General features: G+C 45.0%; 1 protein-coding gene across 4 annotated transcripts in view; it reads left to right on the top strand.

Annotated features, from left to right (window-relative positions):
- Window positions 1-1,147: 1,147 nt before the first annotated feature.
- Window positions 1,148-15,276, top strand: part of PAX3 (paired box 3) — a 121,871-nt gene continuing 107,742 nt past the window's right edge. For 3 of the 4 annotated variants that reach the window (XM_044432905.1, XM_044432903.1, XM_044432906.1), the window contains exons 1-4: window positions 1,148-1,232; window positions 3,668-3,903; window positions 6,185-6,314; window positions 8,979-9,113. In XM_044432905.1, coding sequence (XP_044288840.1) covers window positions 1,148-1,232; window positions 3,668-3,903; window positions 6,185-6,314; window positions 8,979-9,113 — 586 coding nt within the window. The remainder of the gene's footprint in view (window positions 1,233-3,667; window positions 3,904-6,184; window positions 6,315-8,978; window positions 9,114-15,276) is intronic. The other variant, XM_044432904.1, reaches the window with a different exon arrangement.

Raw genomic sequence — 15,276 nt, 5'->3', positions numbered from 1 at the left:
CCCCCGGGCAACTGAAAATTCGCAAAGTTGGACACAGAAGAAGGGGGGGGGGGGGAGGAGGGGAAGGGAGGAGAGGGGGAGGGGAAAGAGGAGAGAGTTTTGTTGGATACCAGACACACGCCCAGGGGAATCCAGTCTGGAGTTTGAAAGACAAAGGATCGTCTCAGGAGAAATGCCTGAAGTTTTGCTTGCATTTCTCCCAAGCAAACACGCACATCTCAACGTTTACCACCTCCCAGAAAACGAAAGGAAAGGTGGCCAGAAAGAGAGAGGCAGAGAAAGACGCTGACTCTAAGCCATGCAAGAGACAGGCCACTTCCTTACTGTAATCTCCTCCACCGTGGCATTGTGCCAAGAAAAGTTGTAGAAAAAGAGGAGGAGGAGGAGAAGAAGAAGAAGAAGAAGAAGCGGGGAAGGACTGGACGCCCCCAACTGCTTTTCTCTCCCTTGCTCCTCCTGCATTTTCTCCTGACCAGCCATTATCTGCAAGAAAAGACACTTTATCAAGGGAAGAGAGGCAAATCCTGGGTCACACTCCTAAGCCGGAGCCCTTCGGTGGCAATGATGAGAAGAGAAAGTTGGCGCTTTCGTCCAATCAGCTCCAGCCTTCTCCAGACGGGACAGTCTCCTCGCTGGCCAATCGCGGCGCAGAGATCCTAAGGAAGCTTGGGGTGAAAGAACTAATAAATACTCCGGAGCGGAGTTTCCTTTCACTCCGTATCAACAACAGGAAGGAATCATTCCTGCCACTCAAGCCCGGTCTCTATCCAAGGGAGCTCATCCCAGGGCAGGGGCCAGCAGCTCGCGGCTCTCCTTGCCGCTGCTTCAGCTGTTCGCGAGTCCCACTTCTCGGGGCAAAACTTTCCTTTCTCCTCTTCCGCTCCTGTTTCGCTGTCTGCTGCTTCTTTGCTTTGCGAGATCACGTTGTATTGACAGAGAGGGGGAAAAGGTCCTCCTTCCCTGCTTTCAATAATTGTATCCCTCTCTTTTCCTTTTTAAATATATACATATTAAATCAAAACTCCCTGCCTTGTTCTGTGCGGATATCCTAGCAGAACTGATCTTTCTCCTCCTCCTCCTCCTCTTCCTCCTACTCCTCCGCAATACCTGGATATAATACGTTTAAGAAAATCAAGCTGTGTCCAAAATGACAACTCTGGGTGGAGCTGTCCCAAGGATGATGCGACCAGCTCCGGGACAGAATTATCCTCGCAGCGGGTTCCCATTAGAAGGTAAGACCGTGGAGTGGGAGTCCGGGGGGGAAGAGAAACCTTTGAAGAAAAAAAGAACCAGCGAGCGAGTGAGCGAGCGAACTTTCGCCCTGCTTTTGTGATCAAATGTGCATGGCTGCGCAATCGGACCGGTGCCTTAGCAGAATCGAGGGAAGCTACGTCTCTTAACATGCTTAAAAACGATGAGGCAGTGACCAAGAAGTAGATTTCAGGTAGCACCGTAAGCTCACTTACTTGGAGGAAAAGGGTGACACCGAAATTAACGGGGCTCCGGAATTAACGGGGCTTCTCTCCAAGTAAGCCTGTTTAGGATTACCTAGCCTCAACAGCACAGAAAAGTGTACAAAGGAATAACTCATCATCCAATAGTCCCAGCTACGAGTTGTCTACACTGGTTTTCTTGACCGTTTCTTGAAGGAGGTTGTAGGGTAGAGAAGAGGAAAGAGAAAAACCAGGTATATCTTCTGAAAAGGCAGAGGCAATTCCAACTCTATACTAGTCAATGTCCACCTTATGCCAGTGAGGTTAGAAGTTCACCTAGGTGGGAAAAGATACCTGTACAGGTAAACAAGGCCAGTAACAAAATCACAATTCCAAATCTATAACTCATTCAGAGTACAGGACTAGGCCTTCTGTCTGTCTAGGTCTACCTTACATTGCTTGAAGTAGCGTTTGCTAGTGCTTAATATTGCCACCACAAAACTAGCAGCCCTCTCTAGTACAGCTAATGGTATGGCATAGTAAAAGTAGGTTCATATTGATCAACTGCTTCAAAAATGCTTCTTATTCCAGCCAAACTCTTACTCCATGCTGCCTCTTCTGCCAATCCCTTGGGTCCCTTTTTCTTTATATATATTTCATGAAAGTCATCTAGGCAAAGCTCTGATACAGGCACCAAGATTCATGCTGACATTTGTGAACAGGGGAGTACTCATTTTTCCTTGAGTTTTAGCTGACTCTACTAGGATGTTGGCATGGTTTCTCCCACATTAATTATTATCTGATAAAAATGGGGAAACTTTCCTCCTCCCATCCCCACCAGGACAGAGCACAAAAACAGGTGGAATCTTTTTGTAGTTATTATATCATGTGGGAGGTAAGAAAGTGGCAACCTCTCAGCCAACTGGGGGAAAAATTAAAAGTGGCAAGGAAACAGAGAGCAATATTACTCAAATTGCTTTATGACATTGTGGATATGTACAAAATGAGTACTGGTGCACAGAGAGAAGGACAGGAAAATAAACTATTTTTTTAAAATCTGTTTTTCACCAACATTCCTTCAATTCAGATTGGTCAGATGGATGTAGCATTTTTTCCACTTCTATTTCCTATTTATCAGCATTTCGATTCCCTTCTCAGATGCAGGCTACCTTTCTCTCTTCCTTCCAACATGATCCAGAGTAGTTAACAAGTTGGTATCAATCAACATTGGAACTGATGAATACTTAAGTCATGAGTAAATTGGCCTATTACTTTCAGTGGGTCTACTCTGAGATTCAATTTATGGTTTACTCAGATTGTCACACTCTAAGGGATTCCTAGATACTAGTTTACAAATGCTTAATGTTTATCTTCTTGCTCTAGATACAGAGGCTCTGGAGTGGAGGTAATTAATGTAGTTTAATGTAGAGCATCAAGAGAGCAAAATTACAAAACATTACAAGTGGCTAGTTCTTATATTTACCCTCTTTCTTTCTTTAAAAAAAAAAAAACCAAATCCAATTTCTTTTTCCTCAACTTGTTTTCATGGGGAGGAAGAAAGAATACACAGAAGCCCTTGTCGACACAGCATGCTTTCCATCTTTAGAGACGGAGTGATATTTAAAAGAAGCAGCAATCTTTGGTAGCCAAAGACTCCTGGATATCAATTGCCCCGTGCTTCGAAGGGTTTGAAACCCTGCCTAGAATAGTCTAGATTTTAAAAAGTGAGAGAGTTAAAGTTATTTAACTAAAATTCTAAACATGCTCAGTTGGAAGTAAGTGCCACCAATGGTCTATACAGAGTTGACTCAAGGTTTCACCTTTGTACTACAAGGTGCGATGACCATGATCAAGAATATGCACTAACTTCTGCTTAGGCTATCCCCAGTTTGAAACGAGGATTATAAGGCCCACTCTGTCCAGAACTCTGTATTAAAAGGGTATGAGTGCCCACACTTGTACCCCTGTTTAGCAATTGTGTCAAGAAATTATGTCACAAAGTCACTAATCTAGCATTAAGAAATTCTGAATAACTGTGTTTATGATATGCCAAGCTAAATATGTCCTGCTAAAGGTACGGGAAGCCCAAGCTGTGCCTGCCTCGTGCGTGTGCCTGGGTGCAGTTGCGGGCATGGATATACTGTTCCCATTCGTTGCATGCGAGCGAGGAAGCGAATCGGGATCCCCGGCCAACCCCAAACAAGCCCCCTCTTCTTTGTCTTCTCTCTGTCCAGTGTCGACTCCCCTGGGCCAAGGGCGAGTCAATCAGCTCGGGGGAGTTTTTATCAATGGCAGGCCTCTGCCCAACCACATCCGCCACAAGATCGTGGAGATGGCCCACCACGGCATCCGGCCATGCGTCATCTCTCGCCAGCTGCGGGTGTCGCACGGCTGCGTCTCCAAGATCCTCTGCAGGTACCAGGAGACCGGCTCCATCCGGCCGGGAGCCATCGGGGGCAGCAAACCCAAGGTGAGGAAAGGGGCCTCGTCTCTGCGTCCAGCTTGGGAATCCCGGTTCTGGGAAGCATTTGGGCCACGTCCAGTCCGTATGGAATGAACTCACAATCAAGTCAATCAAAGGGCCTAAAAATGTGATTTCCTTCCCCCACCCCTCTTCCAGTGCCTGCATATGGGCACGCTGGAGTTTGTAATAATCTGTAATAGTGATTGTGGGTTTGTGGAATGAGAAAACCGCAATATTTTCTATTAATACAAAGAAGTAAAGAATGTGGGAGAAGGTGCTCAATGGAAGCGTCTCGGTCTCTGAAATGCAAGATCAACCAGTGAAGTCTTCTTTGTCTCCTCACAGACACACGTGCAGGAAACTCGGTTGGTATACTTGCTCCCCAAGCCCTTCTTAGATGAAGTATTGGGGTATGAACCATCTATTTCTTCACACAGGACTGCCACAGACGGAAATGCACTTTCTTCTGCCTTCTTCCATTCTCCTTCTCCATGGCTTGGTCCTCCCTGTTCACACACCCCTCCCCCAGTTCCGTGGAAAGCCACGACTCCACAGAGCGATATATACTTCCCACACTCATTTTGATGTGCAGGTCTTCCACCTCCAATCTAATGCTTCTGTGTAGGCCTGAGGAAATTTAACCCTGAAAAAGTCCCCTCCTGCTCCTTTCCCCGCACAAGTCTGCTGTGAACCTGTTGGTGGCCAGAACCCTAGAGGTGCAATCTTACGCATATCCAAGGCAGAAGAAAGTCCTAACATCCCATTTCCCCCCAGCTGGTACGGCTGGCTGGAGGGATAGTGGGAACCGTAGGCCTTTTTTCTGTTTAAACACGTATGCAATTGTGCCCTAAGCCACTTTACATAAAGAAGTCAGGCACCAATAGGTCTGGTCCTAGCCTTGGGAGTAGCGAGCCAATGAATGCTGGCACTGAATGGATTTTGGATCGTTGATGAGAGGGAACTAAGCCTAAGAGAAACTGCAGTTGTAGTTAACCTCTTTCTGTATCTATCTAATCGATTTTCATTTAGTTTCTGCTAATGCACTGTATTGCCATTTTGACCCAGGACAGATTCTTTGGAAATAAACTGCCATGTAAATAAATTGGTCCGCTTCTAAGTAATAGTGCTTGGGAATCCAGTGTCCCCTCCACTTCTACTCCTCCTCTGCAGCCCTTCTAGTGTATAAAGATAAAAAATCCCAATATGGAACACATTTTTATGCAGAAGGAGCCACATCGTGTGTAATCGGATTTTAAGGTAAAGAAAAGAAGTTTCCCTTAGCACAGACACAACACTTTTCGCCTTTTAAACTTTTATCTTGATTTCGTGTTTCTTTTCCAACCCTTCCAGGGATCTCCTTAAAGAGTGAAGGAATTCATAGGTTTAAACTTCAGAAAATAAACAGTATTTTATATTACTTTTGCGCTTTCTAAAATAATTTGAAAGTTTGATTAAAAAAAAATATTTTCAAGGCAAGCATACAGCATTTCTGATTGTAATCATCGTTGTGATCTACCTGGGGCCTATCAAGACAAACCCTCACACTTTTTGGGAATTTCTGTTGGAGGTTTTCATTGGCAATAAGTTTCAATAAACTTTTGGAACTCCTTTTAAGGCGTTCCGTCATTAAATGAACTAGATCTCTTTTCCATCCGCTACTTCCATTCTCCGCTTTTCCAAAACCAATCCCGCTGTTGGCATTTTATGTTTATTTCCCTCGAGCGCATTGTTTTGAAATGGACCCATGGATTTTCAGTGGGCCTCTCTTGTCAAATGATGGCTTTAGGATGGGGAGGGAGCTGTCCTGCGCGCATGAGAAGTGCGGCGCCCATGTTCTTCGCTGCACCCTGGTCAATTTTACATTACACACAGAGGCGTATTTCTGTTTTTCAACGTGCGAATAGCGATCGGGAATTCCGCCTTCTCCCTTCCCCCATGAGGATCAGATGTATTTATGGAGGGGGCTGTTAATGTTAAAAGCGCAGGCCAGCCATTGCAGATCTGTGCCTCAGCTGTTCTACGTCAAACCGACATTCCAGAGTCTACTTGAAAAGCTGATGAGATGAAGTATTATTAAGAAACGATACTAGATTTTGTCCTGACTTTCCGCAGCGTCCGTTCCAAGCGATCGCATTCATAACAAACGCCAGATTTGCAACTCCTCGGTGCTATTTCGCTTTCCTTTGTGCTTTGCTTTCTGTTTTTCTTCCTTCCTTCCTTCTTTTATCCCACCACAAAGTGTACAAACTTTGTTCTTTCTGGGTCTTTTCCCCCTTTTCCATTAAAGCAGGTGACAACGCCGGATGTCGAGAAGAAAATCGAGGAATACAAGCGGGAGAACGCGGGCATGTTTAGCTGGGAAATCCGGGACAAGTTGCTGAAGGACGGCGTGTGCGACAGAAACACCGTGCCTTCAGGTAAGTCCACAGAGGGGCCACCTGGGGCATTCGAGTCCAGCCGTTTCAGTCGAGTTCTGCATAGTTCTGCGACGTCTAGCATTGATACTCCGGCCTCAGTTCTTTTCTGATGTGGAAGTTAATTCAGTTTGCTTCAATGGTAGGCCTGTACTAGCTCCCAGGAAAGTGAGATTTAGATGGGAGCCTTGTTTGGCAATGAACCGACACTGACCCCATTAGAACCCCTCTGTGTAAACACGCTAGTCCTCTTTAAAACTTCAGTGGAATTAGCACCCAGTCCCAAAAGTACCTGTGCCCGCTTCAGCTGCACTAATTTCTTAGAGGACAGTCCCGATACTTCTCAAAAGAACTTCTTTTCCTCATCGTATTTAGCAGTCCAAGTCGAAGCAGATTTTTTTCGGAAGCAAGTCCAACGGATGACTCAGGCCTCTGCAGGTTTCTTCCGAAGCATGTTCTATTATGTCCAGTGGTCCTGATTCCCCAGGGAATGGATTTGGGATTGCAGCTTCACTTCTCTGGGCTTGCCTCCTGTTCACCATGTAGAAGCGCATGTGGCCGTCGATTTATTAAGAGGTTAAGCTTTCTTGCCTTCTTCGAAGTCAGTCTCTTCGAGTCCAACAGAAATTACTCCCAGGAAAGGGGTAGGATTGCAGTCAAGGGTTATTACTGGGCGTGCTTTTCCAAGGAACCGTCTCGCATCGAGTGCACGCATTTAACGTTGTCGCCGAAATCCCTGGGCTGCAGATCGCCGTGCGCGCGCGTCCTCCAGAGCCTGCCTTCGTAGACATCAGACGGGCTGATGCAGTGGCAGAGGACAGGCGTTTAAGGTCCCTGGTGGGGTCTGATCAGCTTGGCGGATGAGTGTCCAAGATGCGAGTTTATCTTCGAGGCACCGCCTGAAAGAAAAGAGGGAAGGAGACCGCGGAACATGAGAGCGCGTGGGAGGGGGCTGCTTGTTGTACTAGTGTTCCGTTGTTCAGAGAAGACAAGTGATCTTCATGACTTGTCATTTTCCTGTGTTCATAAATCTGGGAGATCCGATTAAGCACCATCTAAAACACATGTATGTAGCATAGGGGGTGAGAAGGCTTGCTTTTAATTAACAGCCGGCATAGCTTTCCCGCTCTGATCTCTCTCTCTCTCTCCCTCCCTCTCTCTCTCTCAATTTCTTTGCTCTCGGAGAGATTCCGAGGAAGGGATTGTTTAGCAGGCTGGGAACTAGAAAAACAAATACTTTTAAAAATCGGTGCAATTTATAAGAAACAAATACCAGTGCACATAGGAAGTAGAAGGGGACTTTACCATACCCAAGCCATAAGTGGTGGTTCGGGTTTGTTTTCCACCCTGCAGGTTGATGCTTCCTCTAGCACCAGCCACTGGTGCTTTCTTGAGAATTCCCAGTCTGAAAAGTCTGGGAGGTTTACACTGAACTGTCCTCAGTTGTGGATCGTAGTCTCTTCAGGATCTCAGATAATGATGTGTGGGGCAGGGAAGAGCGTGGGAACGTGATGGACTGAATGGTGGTAGCCCCAAAGAGAATCTACATTCCCCTGGACAGGGTAGTTCCTTCGGCGATGTTTTAGTGCAAAATCTTCTCAAGGCAGTGTACTGACTTGGGCAACCTTAGAGGCTTAGTTTTCCTAACCTTGATGAGTTCCTGCTTAGCTTAGCAGAGAGTGCCCAGTTTTAACCATTTGATTCTCAACCACTCTTGATAAATGGGAGATCTGGATGTAAACTGAACTTCACCCCAAACTTCACCAGCCCATGGACAAGATTTATAGAACTATGGTAATGGATTTTTTTGGGGGGGGGTGTCTAGTCCCCTATCAGGCAGATGTGTTCAAGGTCCATCACTTCAGTAACCACCTCAGCTCTCTGTTATTTTGGAATAAGGGCACAGCTACACTGAAATAAACAAGTTTCAGTCTGCAGTCCCTGTCCGCATTTCTTTTGGAATAAATACCACTGGACACAGTGAGACTTGCCTCTGGGGGGAAAATCTGCATAAGAACGAGATGCAAAACTGCAGTCTTAAGTTGTTCAAGATCCCGATCCTCCCAGTGGTTTTTTTTTTTTTTTTTGAGGTAAGACCGAGTGATTTCTACAGGAGACTGTATCCCACTTTACTACTACAACCTTCCTGAGTAAACTTGTTTGACCTAGAGTATCATTTCTCCCCCCCCCCCGCCCCCCATTTCAGTTGGGTTTAATTAGACGGTAGGGCTGGATTTCCTCTTGTTTGAATGGTTTTGCTACATACTTTTAAAGAGTGTTTGAATCCTAAAATATTTTTTCTTGGAGGAAAACAAGTCTACACTGTCCCTCATTTTTAAAAAATTGGAATATGAACATTTTGGTCCGTGTTTGCAATCATATGGACAAAATGGACAAAATATTCCTAAACTGCAAACACATTTACATCATAATTAGGGGCAGCAGAAATACAACTAATATTTGCCATCAAACAAACAGAAGGGATTTGAGCCTAAGTTTTCCAAGTGCATTCCCAGAGCTACTTCTAGTATCCTGGGGGAAATGCTGTTTTCCTTCCACCTCTATGCCAATAAAGGCCCAAACCAGTCCACTGCTGTTGCCTTCTTCTCCAAGCTCCTGCTTCAGTCCTGTCTACCCTCTTCTCTCTCCCCACCACTCTTTCCAAAGTGAGCTCCATCAGCCGTATTTTGAGAAGCAAATTTGGGAAAGGAGAAGAAGAAGAAGCCGACCTGGAGAGGAAGGAAGTAGAGGAGAGTGAGAAGAAGGCCAAACACAGCATCGATGGCATCCTCAGTGAAAGAGGTAGGGACAGGTGGGACGGTGAGCGTGAGTGCTTATTGGGGACGGGGGGAGTTGATTCTATTTAAAATATATTGCAAATGTGATCAGAGCCTTTGGCTGGTTTTCTGGCAAGGAAAAGAAAACCCTTGGTCATGTGAACTGTGGAGGCTGTTGGTGGCAAGCAGTTTTGTGAGGTCAAAAGAGTGAACTAGGCTTCTCCAGCTCTTTTCGATTTCTTTCAAATTAAAGCTCGGGGAAGTTGGGAGTGGGAGATCCCGGAGATCGCATTGGGAAAGGAGAACTAGTGGGTCTTATCTCTGTTGTGTCGAACCTGAGAAATGGTTGGAGAAGAACTTGGGTCTCGTAGATGTTGAAGACCAAGGCCTCGTTGTGGTTGCAAAAATGAGTGGGGTGGGAGCAACTTTTTGTGAATGCAGGATCAGTTTGCAAATGGCACCTTGGAGTTCGTACAAGCTTTCCTGGTCAAGGAACAGTTGGCTAAGAGATGGTGGCAATTGCTGACATTCATTTGTATCATTCCTCAATCTAATGTACTGCAGATATGTTTTACTACAAGTCTTATCATCTCCAGGATGATGGGAATTATGGTTCAACTCATTTGGAAGGCATCATGTTGAGTTAGAGTGTGAGTATTAGAGCATTACTCTGATTACTTGAGTTAGAGTATTTTCTTCATTCCATTGGTCTCTGAGCATCTCTCTTTGAAGCAAGTAGGTATCAAAAGATGATTATGATGTCCACCCATCTTAAGCAGCAGTCTTTGGAAGTGTGGCAGCATTCAGTGGCTTTGGACTTAGCTGAAGTTATGCAGACTTTCATTGCCCATGGGATTTGGACTATCATTTCATCCAGGAAAACCAAGTGACTATCCAAGGCTACACGAACTCTTAAGAAATGCAAAATCTGCTTGGGACTGGTGGAACTTTTTCTGTGGGTGGACGGAAAGAAGGCCTCCATGGTTCTAACAGCACAGGGAACCATTGGTAGGGTTGCCCGATTTGTTGCTGCTTGCTCTATCCCTGTGTTGAATGCTGGACACAGGAGCCAGACGAACACAAAGAAATGAAAGCAGGCAAACCGTGGGCTGTGGCGGTAAGCAAAGTTCTTCATTTGTGAATTTTCTGCCTGTCAGCTCTTCAAGGCAGGGAAGAGAAGCGGCAACCCCAGCAATGACTGCGGCCACTGGTTTTAAGAGCAGTTCTCACCTCAGATATTCAGCTCCTTACTGGTTCATATTTTTGCGGGCTCTTCAAGTCCCACTGAATTCAATGACATACAAACACCCTGAAATCCGTGTGGGTTCGTGGCCGTTATTTTTTTAGCATAAAGTCCAATTAGGTACAAGGTTAGGGTAAGGGGGCTTCCTCAACTCAGTGCGCTAGAATCGCAGGCTGGAATCCTAAGCTCAGTCATCAGCCTGCATAACCCATTAAACTCAAGGGGAATTATTTCTGAGAGGAAACAAGAGCGTTTTCGATTTATGTGGGATGGCTGCCAAGTTGCACTACCTTCTCTTTACTTAGAAGCAAGTTCAGCTGCTTCCACCTAATAAGCTTCTATGGTAGCCTTTCCCAACCTGGTGCAGTCTAGGTGTATTGAATTACTACTCCCAGCATCGGGGGATGCTGGGAATTGTAGTCAATCACGCTCAGAGGTCACCAGGATGGGGGAAGGCTGCTCCAGACAACTGCAATTCGGATCATCGCCTGATCTTTAACCGGCACTGAGAGTTACTCTCAAACTAATCTGCACAGGACACGGAATGGAAAAATGACAGCCTGAACCTACTAAGCAGGTTTGGTTTACTCTCCGCTTCCTCTCTCCACTCATCACTAGGAAGGCAGTTGTGTGAGGTCTGTTGCGAATTAACATGCTGACAGGGAACTGAAAATCTATGGCCGCTTAGAGGATGAGTGCAGGAGCAAGGTTCGCCCAAACCAGTAGGTCTGTCTTCTTGCGTCGTGTGTGCGATGACGCCGCGGCTGCTGCGAAGTCACGGGAGCCGATCTCTTGTTGGTGCGCTTGAGGATCAGCTCCTGCGTTTAGGCGCGGGACTGAGGCGTGCGAGCGCCGCCCGTTTCGGTGTGTGAAAGTGCGTGAGCTGACCGCCATTCTGAGCACATGGAGTGAGCCCCTTTAGGAACGACTTCCGAGGAAATGTGCATGGGGTTGACCCGTCGGGAGGCCAGCGATTTTTACTGGCTTCCTCCCAAGTGCAGTCCTTGCCCCTCTACCCACAAGCACGCTCGCTCGAGTTCTATATAGCTTACTCTTAAGGAATCGTGTATAAGATCGCAACCTTCGCATCTTGCGCGGAGGCGACCGTCCCGTCTTATTCACAGTGCCCGCGAGCACGCAGCATTGAACTTCACGGGGAACAGGCATCGAGCTGGGTTTTAATCCACAGCGCATTTCGAAGAGGCAGAGACGGACAGTTAACCTTCCCAAATTTAAAACACAAACCAAACACGCAGATAAAAGCCGGAACAAGCCCTAAACAGGGCACCTGGCAGCAATGCATTGCATCGGTCAGAAATGCCCGATCCCATTCTTTTCGTCCCTAAATGAGCCGGCGGAGGCAGAGAAAGAAAAATGGGAAAGGACCAACAACCAAAAAGTGCATGCGTGTGTCTGTGCGAGAGAGCGAGCGAATGAGAATTAGGATCTTATGTTGCCGTCCTCACAAGCCATGCACGAGAAATTTAGTCCCGTATCCAACTTGTAAAAGTGCATCCTTGCATCCTTGGAAATGCGAATTAGAGGTAGGGTAGTTATGAACTTGAGGCTGTGATCGACAAGTGTGCTCGAGTGCGTGCGCTCAGAATGAGATAAGGCTTTCAGTCCTGTCTTTCATCCCCCCCGCCATTCCTTTCCCCGTTTTCGAATTTCAGGGCATTCAATAGAAGTTATTTGTGAAGAGTTCTCAAATCGGGGAAAAGAGGCTCTCAGTAGGGGGAAAAAGAGGAGCGGAGGGGGAGGTTCGTTGTCTGAACTCAGTCGTGAAAAGCAAGTTGCTCAATCGTGTGGCCGACCCTGTTTAGTCCCATCCCCTCTGTGTCCTTAAATCGAAGCAGTATTTTGGGTTAGTCAAGCTGAAGTCATTAAATAAAGGGGGGGGGGAGAGAAGGGAGGGGGAAGTCCCTGAGAGAAGGTCGTGATCCTGCCCTTTTTCCCTAAGGGCTTCAAGTCAATAAAGAGATCCAGTCAATAAAGTAATGTCTTGAAGTCCCGATCACTACGCATTTCAGAGGAGCTTACTTCTACGTAAACCAGTTTCGGGTTGAGGCATTGGCATAGCTGATGTATTTTGCCACTAGGACTGCTCCCTTTCAAAGGCTTTTGATTATCGCTTTGCCGAACTTCCAAATTTATGCTCACAAGGGCTAGGAGAAAAATGAGAGAGAAATATGCTTGTGTGGTCCAGTGTTTGGCATGCCAGCCCAGAAGCAAGTTCCATTGAACTCAATGGGAATTATGCCTCGGTTTGCAGTTTGAAAGGACGTGAAGGAAATGTTTAAAAAGTGCATGAAATGCTGTTTGAAAATGCTTAGAAATAACTTGATTTAAGAATTATCCCAGGGTTGTGATTTGGAGCACACACATCCTCTCCTAAGGATGTTTGTTCAGAATAATTCCTAACTTGTCAGAGCACATGCCATTTCAACTGTTCACATTGGCTGTACTAGAAAAAAAGGCTCATTGAAATCAGTGGGACTGATTTCCAAGTAAATGTAGTTTGGATCATGGAACAGGATAGATTTTAATTTGTTCCATAGCTTGCTTGCTTGCTTGCTTGCTTGCTTGCTTGCTTCCTTCTTTCTATTATCGATCCATGTTTTAGTTGCTGCAGAAGTGAAGGGAGATACTCCGCTCAGTCCTCTACAGGTTGTTGCCTTTCTTTTGATATTGGGAGTGGTTTTCCAAGAGCTTGTTGCTTGGGTCAGCAGACAGGCTGTTGCCGGTGCTGGGTGACTTGTTGTTTGAGGTTCCCCTTGCACTCCTCCTCCAAAGCTTGCCCTGCACATCCACCCATAGGCCCTGGAGACCAGGAGACAAAAAGCACCAAATGAGCTGGTCAAACATTTGTACAACTTTTCCAGCTTTTACAAAGAAGGCCTTCTCTACACAATCTACACTTGGAGATGAACTTGGAAGACAAAGGAGGGAGAGTCCATTGAAACTCACACTTTAGCTTTGGCCAGACAAAGGTTCAGCTAGCAGCAGCTTGATGTGGACAAAAGAAGGCAACCTTTTTATAATTCAAGGAGAAAAGAAGAGAAAACAGGCCCCACAATGGGCCCAGAAAAGACATTATGGGCTTGCAATGAGGGATGAATTATTCAATGAGCCCCAATAGCCAATGCTCTGAGGAGTTTTATGGACTCTCTACCGTGGAAAAAGTGGCTATTTTCACCTACAAAATGTTTCTAGCCTTTCTAGACGGCTAGAGATGCCGACAGCCTTTCAGGATAGACAACTGAACCCATTCTTTAAGACTATAGTATCCTTCTGCATTGTAAAAGGAAAGAAGAGGGAGGGTAGGGGAGTGAAACACCCTCAAGCCTACTAGGGATTAAAGGAGAGCTTCACAGTGTTTTTTTTTAAATGTCAGAAATTTGCATAGAAAAAAAATACTGTTTATGGAGAGGGTGCTTTTTTTTTTTTAAGGCAGTTTGGTCAGTGATCAGGAGGTCTTATCCTTTGCTCTAAATGTAGCTTTCCATTCAGTAAATCGTAAACACCAGAATAAAATGTGCCAACAGAAGGATGGGCTTGGGAAGAAATGACCCATGTTAATGGCTAATACCGTTTCAAAAATGGCTCTGCACTTTGTAGTTTGATCCAATGGTTGTGATCCCCAAGTTAGTTGCATTATTATGTCTGTGCCTGTGCTGGTTTTCTTTCACACACCCTAATTTTGAACACATTTATTTGAAAATTTACCCTACTAACTGAAATTAAACAGACTTTGGATTGACATGCCTTGGTGTTGGGCTAGTGTCAGTTTTGGTGCTATACCTCAAGAACACTGGAACCACCTCATTTCTTTGTGTATGTATTTTATAATATGAATATGAAAATGTTTTTGGCATTTGATGATGCGTATCTCCTCAACTGGAGGAACTTCGAAACTATGGATTTTTGTTTTGAATAAGTTTAATCATAACCATGAGGTATTAAAATGGATGACTGAAAGTATTACGATTTTATATTGGCAAAAATATGGAAGTACTTGTTTAAACCATATTGAAAACACTGCCTTTTGTTTTCTTCTGCTTTGGAAGTGTCACTTTTAACCCTTCCGAAGATAACAGCAGCAACAAAAACAAGTAATAACAATTGGGAAAATGGAAGATCGTGAACTCTCTAAGTCTTGACAGAACTGAGAAATTTTAGTGCAATATTCATATCAAGTACTGATTCTAAATGTTCAACAGGATCAGTGTCAGTGGATTTATGCTTAGAGAATCACCTTTTGTATTCATCTTTAAGAAACTTTCAGCAAGCTATGCATGTTCATTCGGACATGCAACTGAACTGGGGCTTCCTCATAGACAGGCGTGTGTAGGAGAATAGTCTGAACTTCCTTTTATGAAGGCCATGATCTGTGATTGGGCTTGTTGTTGGTTCTCATTTATTCTGTGGTGGAAATGCTAGGGATATGAAAAGTGTGTGCATGTGTGTGCATACATTTAAGGGGGTTATGGAGGGAGCTATATAAATTCTGGTAAGATTTGGTTTTCTGTATCTCCAAATATTTTTAATAAATAGCCCTTGTGCAATGTCAAATATGGAGCAGGAAACTTTATGCATAGTGCTATTTTTCATGTTAGCTTTTTGATCTCAGATATGTAGTAGTCTAGGAAGAGAGGAATTAAGGTGGAAGCAGATCACATATTTTTCTTGAAAATCTGAAAAGCTATTCTTGCACTCTATAGTGAATTATGAAGTGTAAATTCTTTATTAGTTTATCAGCAGAGTTTGCTGATACTCAGTACTTAATCAGTTACTTCTAATGTTCATAGCTGAGTAAGAAAATACTTCTTAATGTGTAAGCAGTTGGCAATTTGGGGACGTTATCAGGAAATAGAGAAAGAAGAGTAAAGAAATATACCCTCTCGACTTTACATACAGCCAGTTCTTTCTTGTGCCGCATTTCCCA

The sequence above is a fragment of the Varanus komodoensis genome, unplaced genomic scaffold, assembly GCF_004798865.1.
Source record: "Varanus komodoensis strain SLA01 unplaced genomic scaffold, ASM479886v1 scaffold25, whole genome shotgun sequence".
NCBI lineage: Eukaryota > Metazoa > Chordata > Lepidosauria > Squamata > Varanidae > Varanus > Varanus komodoensis.
The sequence above is the reverse complement of the archived record's forward strand: the minus strand, read 5'-3'. Positions and strand labels throughout refer to the sequence as shown.